The 15,000-nt window shown below is 42.4% G+C and overlaps 1 protein-coding gene across 1 annotated transcript in view; it reads left to right on the top strand.

The window, feature by feature from the left end:
• adcy1b (adenylate cyclase 1b) overlaps positions 1-15,000 on the top strand; it is a 117,290-nt gene that overhangs the window by 82,003 nt on the left and 20,287 nt on the right. The window contains exons 8-11 of the mRNA XM_037533725.1: positions 2,311-2,466; positions 6,876-7,070; positions 8,099-8,196; positions 8,541-8,625. Coding sequence (XP_037389622.1) covers positions 2,311-2,466; positions 6,876-7,070; positions 8,099-8,196; positions 8,541-8,625 — 534 coding nt within the window. The remainder of the gene's footprint in view (positions 1-2,310; positions 2,467-6,875; positions 7,071-8,098; positions 8,197-8,540; positions 8,626-15,000) is intronic.

The following is a 15,000-nucleotide window of genomic DNA, read 5'->3' as shown; positions in this document are numbered from 1 at the left end:
TGAGTAGCTTCTGCCTTATATTCTGATTTATAGTGAGGCATGTGGCTGGTGTATGTTCATGGTGTGCTAATATTTGTATACATCTTTATTGGGGTAAAGATCGTGCATCGTCATTAAACATAATGCTTGACAGTGCAAATCGGGCAGGGGGTGCAGATTGGGTAAGCAACACTGGGAATGCACTGAGCCACTGTCCGGTGGAAAAACGCCTCTAGTCAGACTAATGTTGAGCCATTGATGTGCATGAAAACAGTAAATGGTCCATGCTTCATTTTTAATGGCTCTGCTACGGGGTTTCTCAACCACTGGGCCGCAGATCACAAGTGGGCCACAAAGCACCCTGTAGTAGTCGTCAGGCTTATACTGAGGAGGAGCAAGTGGTCCATAGTGGGCCAGTGATGGTACTTTGGGATTAAAATCAGTGATATAAAGAAATATAAAAGGTTCTTAAACAGTAAACAATATTAATTCAAGACACGCAGCAGTGATGCACCAAGCAGCTTGATCTGGTTTATGTCTGTTTCAAGAAGCAAATAACACTGACCCAAAGTACCAATTTGGGGATTCGTGAGTGGCAAATTTAGCTTAATTTGACACCATCCTGCCTGATTTCAGGTACAAAACAGGCCCATGTTTGCCTAATCTGTTGATATTTAATATTTAGTGATACGCATGGCATGTTGGTGTAGAGTTTCCTAAGAAACTATTACTTTAAAATTATTGGAATAAAGTTATAGTCATACACAAATGACTAAAATTAGTTATAGTAATATAAATGAAATTGATGAATCCCCTTACCCAGGAACAGGCCTTGATTGTTTGTGTAAGGGAGTTTTGGACACATGAATGCACCTGGAGTTTGGAGAGGCCAGCAAAATGGCTTAGATAGTAAAAGATGAAGGCAAGCTTACCCTCGAAGAGCGAAGTAAGCTGATTAGAACTGGGAAAAAAACAGGCCTTGAGGCAAATTAATAAAGTAAGTGTCAAAATGATGGCCTTGGCCTGGTACCACCAGGCTGGGAAAGTCTAGAAGGAATGGTTGGAGATAAAAGTTTCCAAGGAAAGTGTCAAATTAAATAGCGGGAACCAAAAGTGATTCAAAGTCATATAGTAAGGGAGGGGCGGGGTGATGAGCTCACCCCGAAATAGGATATAAAGAAGGATGGTTTGTGATGATCTTTGCGTTTTGGTTGTCCATGAACCATCTTGCCACCTGAAGCTCAATAAATCAAGAGGGTTTTTCCTCTTTTCCTCTTTTCCTCTCTTCCACAAGAACCAAGCAGCTGAAGTCTTTTATTCTGCTTTCTTTTATTTTTGGTTGAATTCTCTTTTATTTTTGTGTATTTTTGAAAGTGATTAGACAATCATTGGAATAAAAACCGCAGTACAAAATAGTCTTTAGTATTTAAACCTCATATGGCGGAGCTGTCGGCCACGACATCGGGGCAGCCAAACATTGCTGTCTTGAGAATCCGCCCCCCCCTGTGGACCTTCATGATTTCTAGATATAAGTTTGTGGACCTTGAGAGATTGAGAACCCCTGCTCTAATACCTCACCTTCAATCCTGCTTGTTTCCCAGTGTGAACCAACTACTTGCACTAAAAGTGACTAGTAAGCTACTCAGGCTGAGACACTCTTACATTTTACGTAACTTGTCATTGAGCTCTCAGTCCATTTACTTGAAGAAGCCTCGAGAAGAAACCCTCCTAAGCCTCTCCTCTCCAACTCTTCTAAGAGTTTTGCATTAACTCAACTTAAGAGCTCATACATTGTGTGATGGAACCTGTCTGTACTAAGCGGAGAGAGCCTTTCTTATCGACCAGCTCGTTCATGGGTGGCTGACCAAGCTAATCCTCTTAGCGTGAATTCTACTGTATGGAAAGCAGCAGTGATAGACAAACCTGAGAGGCAGGAACCTTGTCAGGAAGCGGTGGAGTTTAAACACTGCCCTGGGCTTGCTCTCTGAAGTCTTATTAGTGTCGTTTTAAAAGAAATATTTCAAGATGCAAGCATGGCTAATCGCAAATGAAAGCAAATCAGGCCCATTTTTTGGGGAAAAATGTTTTCCAGAGTTTGTTAACTGTGAGAAACAGGCTCATCAAGTATTTCTTTAAAAACAATAACAACAATCTTGGTAACCATGGAAAAATTAGAACTAGTAAAACTAGTTAGTGTAACTGCGCTGACTGTTGTTCCTCATTATTAGCCCTTTTAACATGTTTAGCTGAAGTTCTCCTTTGAGGGAGAACCATGCGCTACTGAAATGTTCCGATTCATCATTTTAAGCTCATGTTTTCTTCCGTCCTCAGATCTTCCCTGGGCTGATCCTTTCGGACATCAAGCCAGCCAAAAAGATGAAGTTTAAAACCGTGTGCTACCTGCTGGTGCAGCTCATGCACTGCCGCAAGATGTTCAAGGCCGAGATCCCCTTCTCCAACGTCATGAACTGCGAGGATGGGGACAAGGTACCTCAACGCTGTGTATGTGTGTATACAGTATTGTGCAAAAGTCAGAGAACAATGTTCATTTATTTAATGTCCAGTCAAAACAACCATTGAATACAAGTAAAGCATCTTTTTTTTCAGGAGATGTTTGTGAGGAGATTAGATGTCAAATAATCCACTTGCATAAGAAAAGAGGAATGTCCAATAAAAATAAGCGCAGACAGAGAAACAGAGAGAAAATGATGCCCTTAACAACCATGTCAGGCCACCAACACTGCCCCAATCAGATAAACAGCACTGAAAGCTTTCATCTCTGGGAGAGAGGAGAACATCAAGCTGCTTCAGATCTGAAAACATCCACAGGTGTTTCTGTCCATCCTTCCACTGTGAGAAGACCACTCAGTATCATGGGTCTGAAAGGATGTGTAGCTGTGAATAAGCCAACACTGAGAAAAGGACACGGACACACCAAAAAAAGAAGCTGAACGATGGACTGACCACCCCAGAGTCCAGACCTCAACACCACTGAATTTGCTTGGGATTACTTAGTTTGTGAAAGGGAGAAAATGCAACCAACTTCTGAGACTGAGTAATGTTTATTTATTTAAGGTTGAGCTGGCAGTGCTGCCTGAGGGCCCAAAGATCACGGCCAGCAAATACTGCTTTCTAATATACAGAGATTTCTCCAGATTCTCTGAATGTTTTTATGCGATTATTCACTGCAGATGATGAAAAGCAAAAGTTCTTTGCTGTTTTATGTTGAGAAACGAGTGGTGAACCCCTGCTTGTCTTTACTTCGGAAAGACTCAGCCGCTCTGGGACGCTCTTTTATACCCAGTCATGTTACTGATCTGTTGCCAAGCAACTTCTTTGGTCGTCAGATGTTCCACCAGGTGTGTTTTTTAGAATTATACAACTTTACCAGCCTTTTGTTGCCCCTGTCCCAACGTTTTTAGAAAGCGTTGGCATCAAATTCAAAATGGGCAAATATTTTTTGAAAATAATTAATATTAAGATTAAGTGACCCTTATTAGTCCCATAATGGGGAAATTTCACCTCCGCATTTAACCCATCCGTGCAGTGAAACACCACATACACTCTAATGAGCACACACACACTAGGGGGCAGTGAGCACACTTGCCCGGAGTACCATATTTAAGTGTGCTCTCTGTAGAAGATCTGAGTTCAGACCATGCCTTCAGCATGGCGGTGGTAGTATGAGGGAAGCGTGATTGAGGGAGGGGGAGAACTTGGGCTGGAGTTCTGGGCAGCTCTGCTTGTAACCTGAAGGCCAGGTTCCCTAATAGCTGTAGTAGGACTGATGCAGGGCTGAGGAACAGGGAGGAGATGGGGTGGTGGTGTTGATTGCGAACACTTCGTCACGGGCCTGGAAGGTGAGGGTTTGAATTTATAGGGTGTTAGACTGGAAGATGGAGGGGGTTTCAGGCATGTTCCACCCCCCAAACTTCAGTTACATAATACATAACCTAACGATATACAACAGTAAGTAAATCAGTGGGTCACTGAAAGAATAGCTACAGTTTAAAGAGTGTGAAAATTGTAATGTGGCCTAGATATTCCTCTCGAGCTCCGAGCTGGCAGCTCTGCTGTGAGGCGTGTGTGTCTGTCTGCACTCACACACACACACGATCACAGAAATGTGTTTCCATTCGCACCGTTCCGCTTCATCCACTGTTTTCTCTGACTCCTGCCTCCCCAGCGCGATGTCTCTCAGCAGGGCACATCCGGCCTCTCTCCCTCTCTCCCTCCCTCTCTCTCTCTCTCTCCTCCTGCTGCTGTGGATGACCTTTTCAGCATGTATTGTTTTTTCTCTCTGACTGATTCAGAGACAAGCTCTGATATTTTTTCTCCATATTGATTGCGGAGGCTTCCTGATGTGGAGGAAGTAGGGTTCTCCTTTATTTTTAGACACTCTGTCTTTAAGCTGATATATTTAGATCCGTCTGCTCTTTCAAAGGAACCGCTTCCGTTAGTGTTGGTGTTCTCTGATCTGCTAAGATTTCACAACGGCTGGTGTTCTCTGCGTCGAGACACAGCCAACGTCCCAGAGGCCACACCTCCAAAATTTTAACTACACGTTTACGCAAATCTGCAGGGAGTCGGCGAGGCCAGACATGATGTTTTCAGAACCTAATGCTTTAAAACAGAACAATAAAATAAAAGCCTGGAGACGAGACGGGGGTGTGGAGTCAAAACAACTTAGAACATATCATCTCAGTGGATTATGGTTCAGTTATGTTCCCTGACTAAAGGTACTGAGATGTACCCTTGAGAGTCCCACACCAGTGACAAGAGGGGTCCTGCCCCAGTGACAGTTTAGTACCTCTTTTTGTAGGGACGACCATGAGAAATTTGGGGCTAAATGTGAGTAGAGCATAGGTTCACTAGGGTGCATAGTAGGGATGTGCAGGGGAGAGCAAACAACACCTCTCATTGAAGACGACGGGTCCTCATCAGCAACCAGTGTTGTACCAGTTAGTGTCTGAAGGGGCAACTTCTGTTACTCAATCGACACAAAACCTACCAATTTAACTTGGCTTTTTTTGAATAATTAAATAAGTTTTGGCCAAAGTTTCCTAAAATATCCAAATTAATCCACTGGATCCATTTCAGCAACTTGTGAGGGCAGAGCTCGAGGTAGGGGGCGCTAGTGTGCTCGTCAGTACTGTCCAACAGACAACACGTCTGTCATTATCATTAGTTAACATGGCTAACCTTAACTGTACACTCGTAAAAAAAGATGGTGCTTCGAGGGTTCTTTAGTAAGGAAAATGGTTCGAAATTGAACCATAAACACTCAAAGAACTTTTTACATGATTAAAGGATTCTTTGCATCATGAAAGGGTTCTTCAAGACGGATGGAGAATGCTTCTATATAGAACCTTTTTGACAATGGCTGTATATAGCACCCAAAAGGGTTGTTCTATTGATACAGAGTCAAGCTTGTGGGTGCTATATAGAACCCTTTTCAAAAAGGTTCTACATAGAACCATCTGTAACACATTCATGCACGTTTTTTCTATCAGTACAGAGAAAGCTTGTCTCGCTGATGCTGTTAGTTGACCTCCACACATGTTTCCTCCACAATCATTTTTATTTTTGGCCTAAAATGAGTGTAGACTATACTGAATATCATTACTCAGTAATGACTGTTTCCAAAACCCATGCAGTTACCACCTTGGATACAGCCCTACATTAGATAATCTACATATCATACTACTTTACCACATGATTGTGATTCCCACTGCGCTCATTTTCATCAGCTTTATGTTAGTAAAACACATCTCAGTTGCTGGTCTCAACCAAAGCGACCAGATTTCAATTCATTATAGACACAAAAACACTCTGTGATGGGATTGCATCTGAAAAGTCGAGGCCTGGAGCGACGCCTGAGCCGCCTCGCTCTGACTTGCTTCATCTTGAGCAGCAGAGGTGAGAGGACAGGGGTGTTCATGCATATGTAGTACACAGCTGTTGTCTGCTGCCCAGTTTAGGACAACCACACAGTGGACAGCTGGCCAGCGCAGGGTCACTCTCACTCAGAACGTCTCTGTAGATTACAATTGTAGTGATGTTTTTAAGCCTGAGGTGTCAGGACTTGTGCAAGTTGGCTATGTACAGGCATCCGCTCCGTGGTCCTGGGGGATGGTGGTCACCAAATACTCTTGATATGGTCAGCGGCAAACTAGTTGTTCAGTTTGGACTAACCACTAAAGATCTGATTAAAGACGTCTTTATGATAATGCGAATTTCTGGGGGTTTCTACCGGAAGGTTAGTGCTAAGCAAATGATGATGCACATGTAAATATTTTGTCCGTTTTAGATTACGCATGGACTTTTGAAGCTTGTAGCAGTTGATTTCCATTCCATAACAACTACCTGAAATCTGGTTAGACTATGGCTCATGTTCACAGACGGTGACTTATCTAGAACTTCCAGAAGACCTTCAGTTCGTCTCCTGAAGTCCTAACCAATGGGACTTGGCTTGGCTGAATCTACCTACATGCCAGAGAGAAAAAGTCATTATATCATTTTCGATTTCAAGATTTTAAACCTTTTTCATTTCCAAATAAAACTGAACTGTGGAGGGCACGTCTGGGAGTGGCTGTCCGAATGTAGACCTGGACGACTAAGGATTAGCACCGTGGTTCCCAACTCTGGTACCGCCTACCCTCCACATGTCTCTGCTCTAACATTCCTCTCAACTTGCTTCTACTCAAGAAGAGCTTGCTAATTAGTTGATTAGCTGGAGCAGATGTTTTGAGACAGGGAAAATGCCATAATATACAGGCATTAGCTTCAGAGTGTTGAGAAGCACTGTTTAATGAAGTGATGCAACTTGTAAATACATGTCGTTCTGCGAGTGAGTCTATGAGCATCTTTGTGTTCTCTCTCTGTTTCTTCCACAGAGGAGGGTGCTCCGCTCAGCTCCGGAGAAGTTGCGGAACCGGACCTCTGTGGCTGCCAACGTGACCCAGAGCAGCCCAGGCACGCGCGTCAACCGCTACATCAGCCGTCTGATAGAGGCTCGGCAGACAGAGTCGGACACAGCCGACCTGCACTGCCTCACACTCATGTACAAGTGCTCAGAGCGCGAGAAGAGGGTGAGCCCCCTCTACGTTTGTGGCATGCGCCTGTCCCCTGGGCCCTGATGACAGCCGCAAGAGCCATTCCTGCGGCGGTCCCATGGTGAGGGCACTTTAATTTGCCTCACGTTGGATCCGGCTTGGGACTTGCACACTGTCCTCCACTTTTGTGGATTTAATCCTATTTTTGTGGTTTCGTCCGGGCTCGGAGTTCAGGCCCCGCCTTCCTGCTGGCTCTCGTGGCCATCATCGGGGTCCGGGGGACGGGCGCATGCTACAGTACTATATCATAACTATATCTATCATAAGTCATAAGCCTTCATCTCAAGCTACATCAGTGATTAGAAATGATGAAGAAATAAACAAAATGTTAATATAATCAAAAACAACCTCGTTCAGTTTGTAAGTTATAACCGTGAGTGGGAAACACATTTTTTATTTTTGGAAAGATGGTATTTTCCTCAAGTGTTGCTGGAGCGGAATACTTCTATGTTAACTCTGTGTTACGTGTCTTTTTATCTAATGCCGAACAGAAGAGTCTTCAAACCTTTTCTTTTCATTTTTTTATTAAACCGTCCAACCAAATTCATATTACAGTAAAATGAAACTGCCCACAACTATATTATTTTACAGTGTCAGTACCACGGATTAGAGGCCACACCACACAAAAAGGAGTCGGACATCGTTTTAAAGTAATTAAAAACACAAGCACTGCTCACTGCTGCTCATCTCACTCTGACTGGACTCAGGCTCGTTGTCATGGCAACGTCTACACTAAGTGGTGCCCTACACGCTCGCATCATTTTGCATCTGATTACTTGTAATGTGGACGTGTCCATCAGATTGTTGAGTAGAGTGAGAATATAAACACCTCAGTCTTGATCCATAATCGGAATGCATTCAGTCGGATCGGGAAAAATGTTTGCATGTAAACACAGTCAGTAAGGCTGGAACTGAGTCTAGAGGGAAAGTGGCGTCGACTTGAGTTACTGTATGGATGTGACTGCAGTCGCCTGGTTAAGCATGTCTTTGTTCTCTCTTTTTAGTATCATCACCTACACGATGAATACTTCACTGGAGCGGTGGTGCTCTCTCTAATCCTAGCTGCCTTGTTCGGCCTTGTCTATCTTCTCATCATGCCACAGTAAATATGAGGCCTTCACCTCCTTCTTTCCTCTGACTTCTGCCTTTGTGCTAATGTCTTCAGTCTCAGAGTTGAGATGGGATGCTTTTCATTCTCAACAGTGCTAATGCTAAATGAAACCCAGCTGGGAGACAACTTGCTATGCCACAAATACTCGATGCTGACTCAGCCTGGCTAGTTTTCGCTAAATCTTGTAACTCTGTGTTTTTCCCATTCTAACACTTAGATACACTTACTTTATCCTCAGTAATTGACCATTTTTAAATCTTTTCATTGAATTCTCCTTTTTAATCTCTCACTGTCTTTTCTTTCTCCCTCTTCTGCTTTCCTCTCTTTGTCTCCAGGGGGACTGTAGTATTGGTGCTGCTGGTTTTCTGCATCTGTTTCCTTGTAGCATGTATCATGTATCTTCATGTTACTAGAGTACAGGTAAATCACGCACCTTTAGAGCTGTCATTGAGGGATCCACTGATTATTTGAGTAACAGTTTTTTTTTAATGGCAAACTAACAATCAGCTCAAATATTACAAAAATACTTTCCTGAAAAAAAAAACATGCGAATTTAAACGTGTTGTCAAGATATCTGCAGGAATCAGCTACGGAATGTTTTTTTAAGTCATTTTTAAGGCCATTTTATAATTTTTTGAAAAATGTTTAGTACCGCTTTACATTTAATATCTTTCATGGACTTGCCACAAATAAGCATATGTTTTACAGCAATGGTTTACGCAAACCGTTACTTTATAGGAACCCTGAACGCCACTTCCAGAATGATGCTAATTGACACTAACATTTCAGGAAATTTCAGTGTTATGTTATTGCTAAGCTGGTACACATGGGCTTCAACACTGGTCAGGTCAGGTGTACTTAACCATGGATTTTTGATGCTTGTTACAAGATTTACAGTGGGGCAAAAAAGTATTTAGTCCTACTTAGAAAGATGAGAGAGGTCTGTAATTTTCATCATAGGTTCACTTCAACTATGAGAGACAAAACAAGAAAATAATTCCAGGAAATCACATTGTAGGATTTTTAAAGAATTTATTTGTAAATTATGGTGGAAAATAAGTATTTGGTCACCCACAAACAAGCAAGATTTCTGTCTCTCTTTACCATTACCATTTTACAGTACATTTTCATTAAAGCCTAAAAATATTTTTGGAGTAGCCTGTTAGCTGTCTGCCAAACTGTTCAACCAACCCATGTGGAAAGACAATAAGTTCCAAATGTATTCATCAAATCCATTTTCACAATGTAAGAAATGGCCAAAAAATGCATTTGTTAAATCTATTTTTTACATTTTTTATTCAATTGTTTGTTGTTTTAACAAAGGCTGCACATATAATTTAATATACAAGAACTGTCCATATGCAGTAAAATATATTTCAAATAAACAGCATATCAAATCATCAATCAGCATTTTTACCGTGTATCAATACCTACAACACTTGCGTTTGCCGTCTCAAAGGTTCATTTTCTAATACTTTAAATTAAGATACTGGAATACAAATTAATTTCTGAAGGTGTCCAAACATAAAAAGTGCATTAGATAATATTTAGGCTGTTTTCATATATTTTCAAATATATTTGATAAATACATTTACATACATTTATTTGTTCCATAGTAAATTCCTATGTATATTATTTTGAGGACAATTTTAAAATATATTTGATTAATACGGCAGTATATTCTGCAATGCATTTTAGTGTTTGGACTGTATTTCAGTGTGAATTGTTTTATATTTAAAATGCATTTCAAATAATATATAAAAATTCATGTCCATATATTTTTTCCATATGGGTGGAGCTAGTTAAAGAATAACTTTTTACATACTTTCACTCCATGTACACACAGTGAACATTTAAATCTAATTCATATACATGAAATTTGCAACATACACTTTTTATCCTATCCTGCTGGTGTGGGTTTCCTCTCTTTCAGTGAAAGCCAAATTATATTAAGCACTAATAGGTCACCCTTGTGGAGAATCTTCACTCTTATGATGATCTGCAGATACTCTGTTTATCATTGACACCACAAACTTATGACTAACTCGGCTCATTTAACTAATTGCATTTAACTAGGTTCACCTCCACTTTTTAATCAAGGATTCCATTGTGCTTGAGTAATCGTGGCAGCTCTACACCTTTTCATTGCATTTTTTACAATAGAAATGTCATGAAATGCACCCTCCTTCCAAAACATCCCCGTACGGCTTTTGTGGTACAGAGACACATTCTCAAGCGAAGAGTAGAGCTTTCTTTTTAAACTGGATAAAATATTCAGAGGTAGCAATGTAGAGTCTTGGTGAAGAAGCTTTTATCTGAAGTGTTTGGAAGGATCATGGAGGTTATTAGTCACATGGCCGTCCATGTGGGTCTTACAGGCCCCAGTGACAAAACAGAGAGAGCTGAGGACTAAAAATACACAGGGAATCCCGGTAATTGTAATTATCACTTTATCCCCCTGAGAACTGACCGCGCGTGGCTTGGAAAGCACATCCGAGTGATGTGCAGTATTTACACTGGCTGTGAGGTCATCTGGTGAAACTGATCTAGAGTCCCTGTATCTCTTTATCTGGAATCTACATCTGACTGCAGTGAATGTCATGAATAATGCTTTTTAAAGCATGTCTTAAGGAAATCCTTATCTTGAAAAAAACAATTCAGCATAATTAAAAGGTTAAGATGTCAACAAAGTCATTCAGAGTGGTTTGGTGTGAAACGCTCTGTTCTAGATAAACTTACAGAGTCAGAATTGTTCACAGTGGTGGTGACGGGACCCAGGCGTCTAAAAGCTCCCACACAGTTGAATGAAATACAAACACACTACCTGACGTTTCAGACACTGTTTTATGAGACATGGTATATGTTTAGAGATAAGATGTTCCTTAAAACATGCTTTAAAAACATTATTCATGACATTGATTGCATTGGCCCAAAAGAAATATTTTTATAGCTATAATTTTACTTATACAGAGATGTAGATTGTAGATAAAGAGATACAGGGACTCTAGATTAGTTTCACCAGGTGACCTCAAGGCTAGTGTAAATACGGCATGTCAATTTGTGCTTTCCAAGCCACACATGTCAGAATAAAATATTGTATTGTAGGTTTACAGGAGAAGGAAGAAGCCTACTTTACTTTTATTGAAAGTAAATGGAACCAGACTTTTTGGGTAATTTCTTTTGTCCTTTTTTGATTAAATGTACTCACAATGTAAAGGACAACAGGCATTTTTAAATTATGCAAAACACTGAAAAACATCAAAAATAGAGTTCCAGCAGCATACACTGTATATACACACACACACATATATATATATATATATGTATGTGTGTGTGTGTGTGTGTGTGTGTGTGTGTGTGTGTGTGTGTGTGTGTGTGTGTGTTAAAATACATATAGGACAACACTATAGAAACGAAACTTATAACTTATAACTTAAAGTCTTCAGTGTGCAGCTTGTACAGCAGTGCAGATTTACTGTCCTCTGAAAAGAACTCAACACACAGTCATTAACGTCTAAATAGCTGGCAACCCAAGTGAGTCCACCTCACAGTGACTATGTCCAAATAGTGCTCAACTGTGTCGTTGACCAACTGGTGACCTGTCCAGGATGTATCCTGCCTTCCGCCCAATGACCGCTGGGAGAGGCTCCAGCACCCCCCCCCTCCCAACCCTAAGGGAGAAGCAGCTTAGAAAATGTGTATGTGTGTGTGTGTGTGTGTGTGTGTCTTTGACCCTCCCTGGTGTCATGTGACTTGTTCCAGGTGTGGTTGTTGAGCACGGCTGTTAAATTTGGCGTTTTGGTGTTTTCACTCATACTGGCCACTGGATATTCAACATGGCACCTCATGGCAAAAAATTCTCTGAGGATGTCAGAGACGGAATTGTTGCTCTCCACAAAGACGGCCTAGGCTATAAGAAGATTGCTAACACCCTGAAACTGAGCTATAGCACGCTGGTCAAGGTCATACAGCGGTTTTCCAGGACAGGTTCCACTCGGACCAGGCCTCACCAGGGTCGACCAAAGAAGTTGAGTCCACGTGTTCAGCGTCATTTCCAGAGGTTGAAGAAGTGGGAGGTCAGCCTGTCGGTGTTCAGGCCATATGCCAAACAATGCAACAAGTGCATGGCCTTCATTCCAGAAGGAATCCTCTTCTGAAGCTGATGCACAAGAAAGCCCGGAAACAGTCTGCTGAAGACAAGCAGCCCGAGAACATGGATTATTGGAACCATGTCCTGTGGTCTGATGAGACCAAGATAAACTTGTTTGGCTCAGGTGGTGTCCAGCATGTGTGGTCTTGGCCTGGTGAGGAGTACCAAGACAACTGTCTCTTGCCTACGGTCAAGCGTGGTGGAGGTAGCATCATGGCCTGGGGCTGCATGAGTGCTGCTGGCACTGGGGAGCTGCGGTTTATTGAGGGAAACATGAATTCCAACATGTACTCCGACATTCTGAAGCAGAGCATGATCCTCTCCCTTCGGAAACTGCGCCGCATGCCAGTTTTCCAACTTGATAACGACCCCAAACACACCTCCAAGACGAAAACTGCCTTGCTGAGGAAGCTGAAGGTAAAGTTGATGGACTGGCCAAGTTTGTCTCCAGACCTAAACCCAATTCAGCACCTGTGGGGCATCCTCAAGCAGAAGGAGGAGGAGCGCAAGGTGTCTAACATCCACCAGCTCCGTGATGTCATCATGGAGGAGTGGAAGAGGGTTCCAGTAGCAGCTCTGGTGAATTCCATGCCCAAGAGGGTTCAGGCAGTGCTAGATAATAATGGTGGTCACACAAAAATATCGACACTTTGAGACGTGTTCACTGTGAGGTGGACTCACTTGGGTTGCCAGCTATTTAGACATTAATGACTGTGTGTTGAGTTCTTTTCAGAGGACAGTAAATCTGCACTGCTGTACAAGCTGCACACTGACTGCTTTAAGTCATAGCCAAGTTTCATTTCTATAGTGTTGTCCCATGAAAAGATATAATAAAATATTTGCAGAAATGTATATATGATTTCAATTTCATCATTTTAGTGGACCAGATATTATCTGATCATTTATTTTGTGAAGTGAAAGTCACGCTTATGCTTGATACAATTTTCATGCAAGACTACTGCCGTTATCATTGACTTGCTCTCTGAATGATGTAAATACAGTGTAAGAGTCAGTTGCCCATCACAGAGCTGAAGGTAAACCTGTGAAAAGAGAAACACTGACACACCATCAAAGTCAATTTGTTCAAATCATGTTTCACAATAGTGTTAAAATCCCTCGTCTCTCCTGCTGCTCCCAAAAAATTCAAAGCCCATTTAGTTCCATTTCCTCTTTTGTTCAGGATAAAGTCTTTATCGCTAAGTTCTCTGCTTGGCATTTGACGTCTGTCGTAAGTGGATTTACGAATTTGAATTCTGCCAGCTAATCTCCTCTCTCTCTCTCTCTCTCTCTCTCCCTCTCTCTCTCTCTCTCTCTCTCTCTCTCTCTCCCTCTCTCTCTCTCTCTCTCTCTCTCTCTCTCTCTCTCTCTCTCTCTCTCTCTCTCTCTCTCCCTCTCTCTCTCTCTCTCTCTCTCTCTCTCTCTCCCTCTCTCTCTCTCTCTCTCTCTCTCTCTCTCTCCCTCTCTCTCTCTCTCTCTCCCTCTCTCTCTCTCTCTCTCTCTCTCTCTCTCTCCTCTCGCTCTCTCCCTCGCTCTCTCTCTCTCTCTCTCTCTCTCTCTCTCCCTCGCTCTCTCCCTCGCTCTCTCCCTCGCTCTCTCTCTCTCTCTCTCTCTCTCTCTCTCCCTCGCTCTCTCCCTCGCTCTCTCTCTCCCTCTCTCTCTCTCTCTCTCTCTCTCTCTCTCTCTGTCTCTCTCTCTCTCTCTCTCTCCTCTCTCTCTCTCCTCTCTCTCTCTCTCTCTCTCTCTCTCTATCTCTCTCTCTCCTCTCTCTCTCTCTCTCTCTCTCTCTCTCTCTCTCTCTCTCTCTCTTTCCTCTCTCTCTCTCTCTCTCTCTCTCTCTTTCCTCTCTCTCTCTCTCCCTCTCTCTCTCTCTTTCCTCTCTCTCACTCTCTCTCTCCTCTCGCTCTCTCTCTCTCTCTCTTTCCTCTCTCTCTCTCTCTCTCTCTCTCTCTCTCTCTCTCTCTCTCGCTCTCTTTCTCTCTTTCCTCTCTCTCTCTCTCTTTCCTCTCTCTCTTCTATCTCTCTGTCTTCTTTCTCCTCTCTCTTCTATCTTTCTTCTCTTTCTCCCCCTTTCCTTTCTCTCTCTCTCTCCTCTCTCTCTCTCTCTCTCTCTCTCTCTCTCTCTTTCCTCTCTGTCTTCTTTCTCCTCTCTTCTATCTCTCTTTCTCCCCTTCCCTTTCTCTCTCTCTCTTTCCTCTCTCTTCTATCTTTTTCCTGTCTTTCTCTCTCTTTCCTCTCTCTCTTCTCTCTCTTCTCTTTCTCTCTCTCTCTCTTTCCTCTCTCTCTCTCTCTTCTTTCTCCTCTCTCTTCTGTATCTCTTTCTTCTCTTTCCTCTCTCTCTCCTCTCTCTTCTATCTCGCTCTTTCTCTCTCTCTTCTCTCTCTTCTCTTTCTCTCTCTCTCTCTTTCCTCTCTCTCTCTCTCTTCTTTCTCTCTCTCTTCTCTCTTCTCTTTCTCTCTCTCTCTCTTTCCTCTCTCTCTCTCTCTTCTTTCTCCTCTCTCTTCTATATCTCTTTATTCTCTTTCCTCTCTCTCTTCTTTCACCTCTCTCTTCTGTATCTCTTTCTTCTCTTTCCTCTCTCTCTCCTCTCTCTTCTATCTCGCTCTTTCTCTCTCTCTTCTCTCTCTTTCCTCTCTGCCTCCCCGCTG

The sequence above is a fragment of the Pygocentrus nattereri genome, chromosome 2 (assembly GCF_015220715.1).
Source record: "Pygocentrus nattereri isolate fPygNat1 chromosome 2, fPygNat1.pri, whole genome shotgun sequence".
NCBI lineage: Eukaryota > Metazoa > Chordata > Actinopteri > Characiformes > Serrasalmidae > Pygocentrus > Pygocentrus nattereri.
The sequence above is the reverse complement of the archived record's forward strand: the minus strand, read 5'-3'. Positions and strand labels throughout refer to the sequence as shown.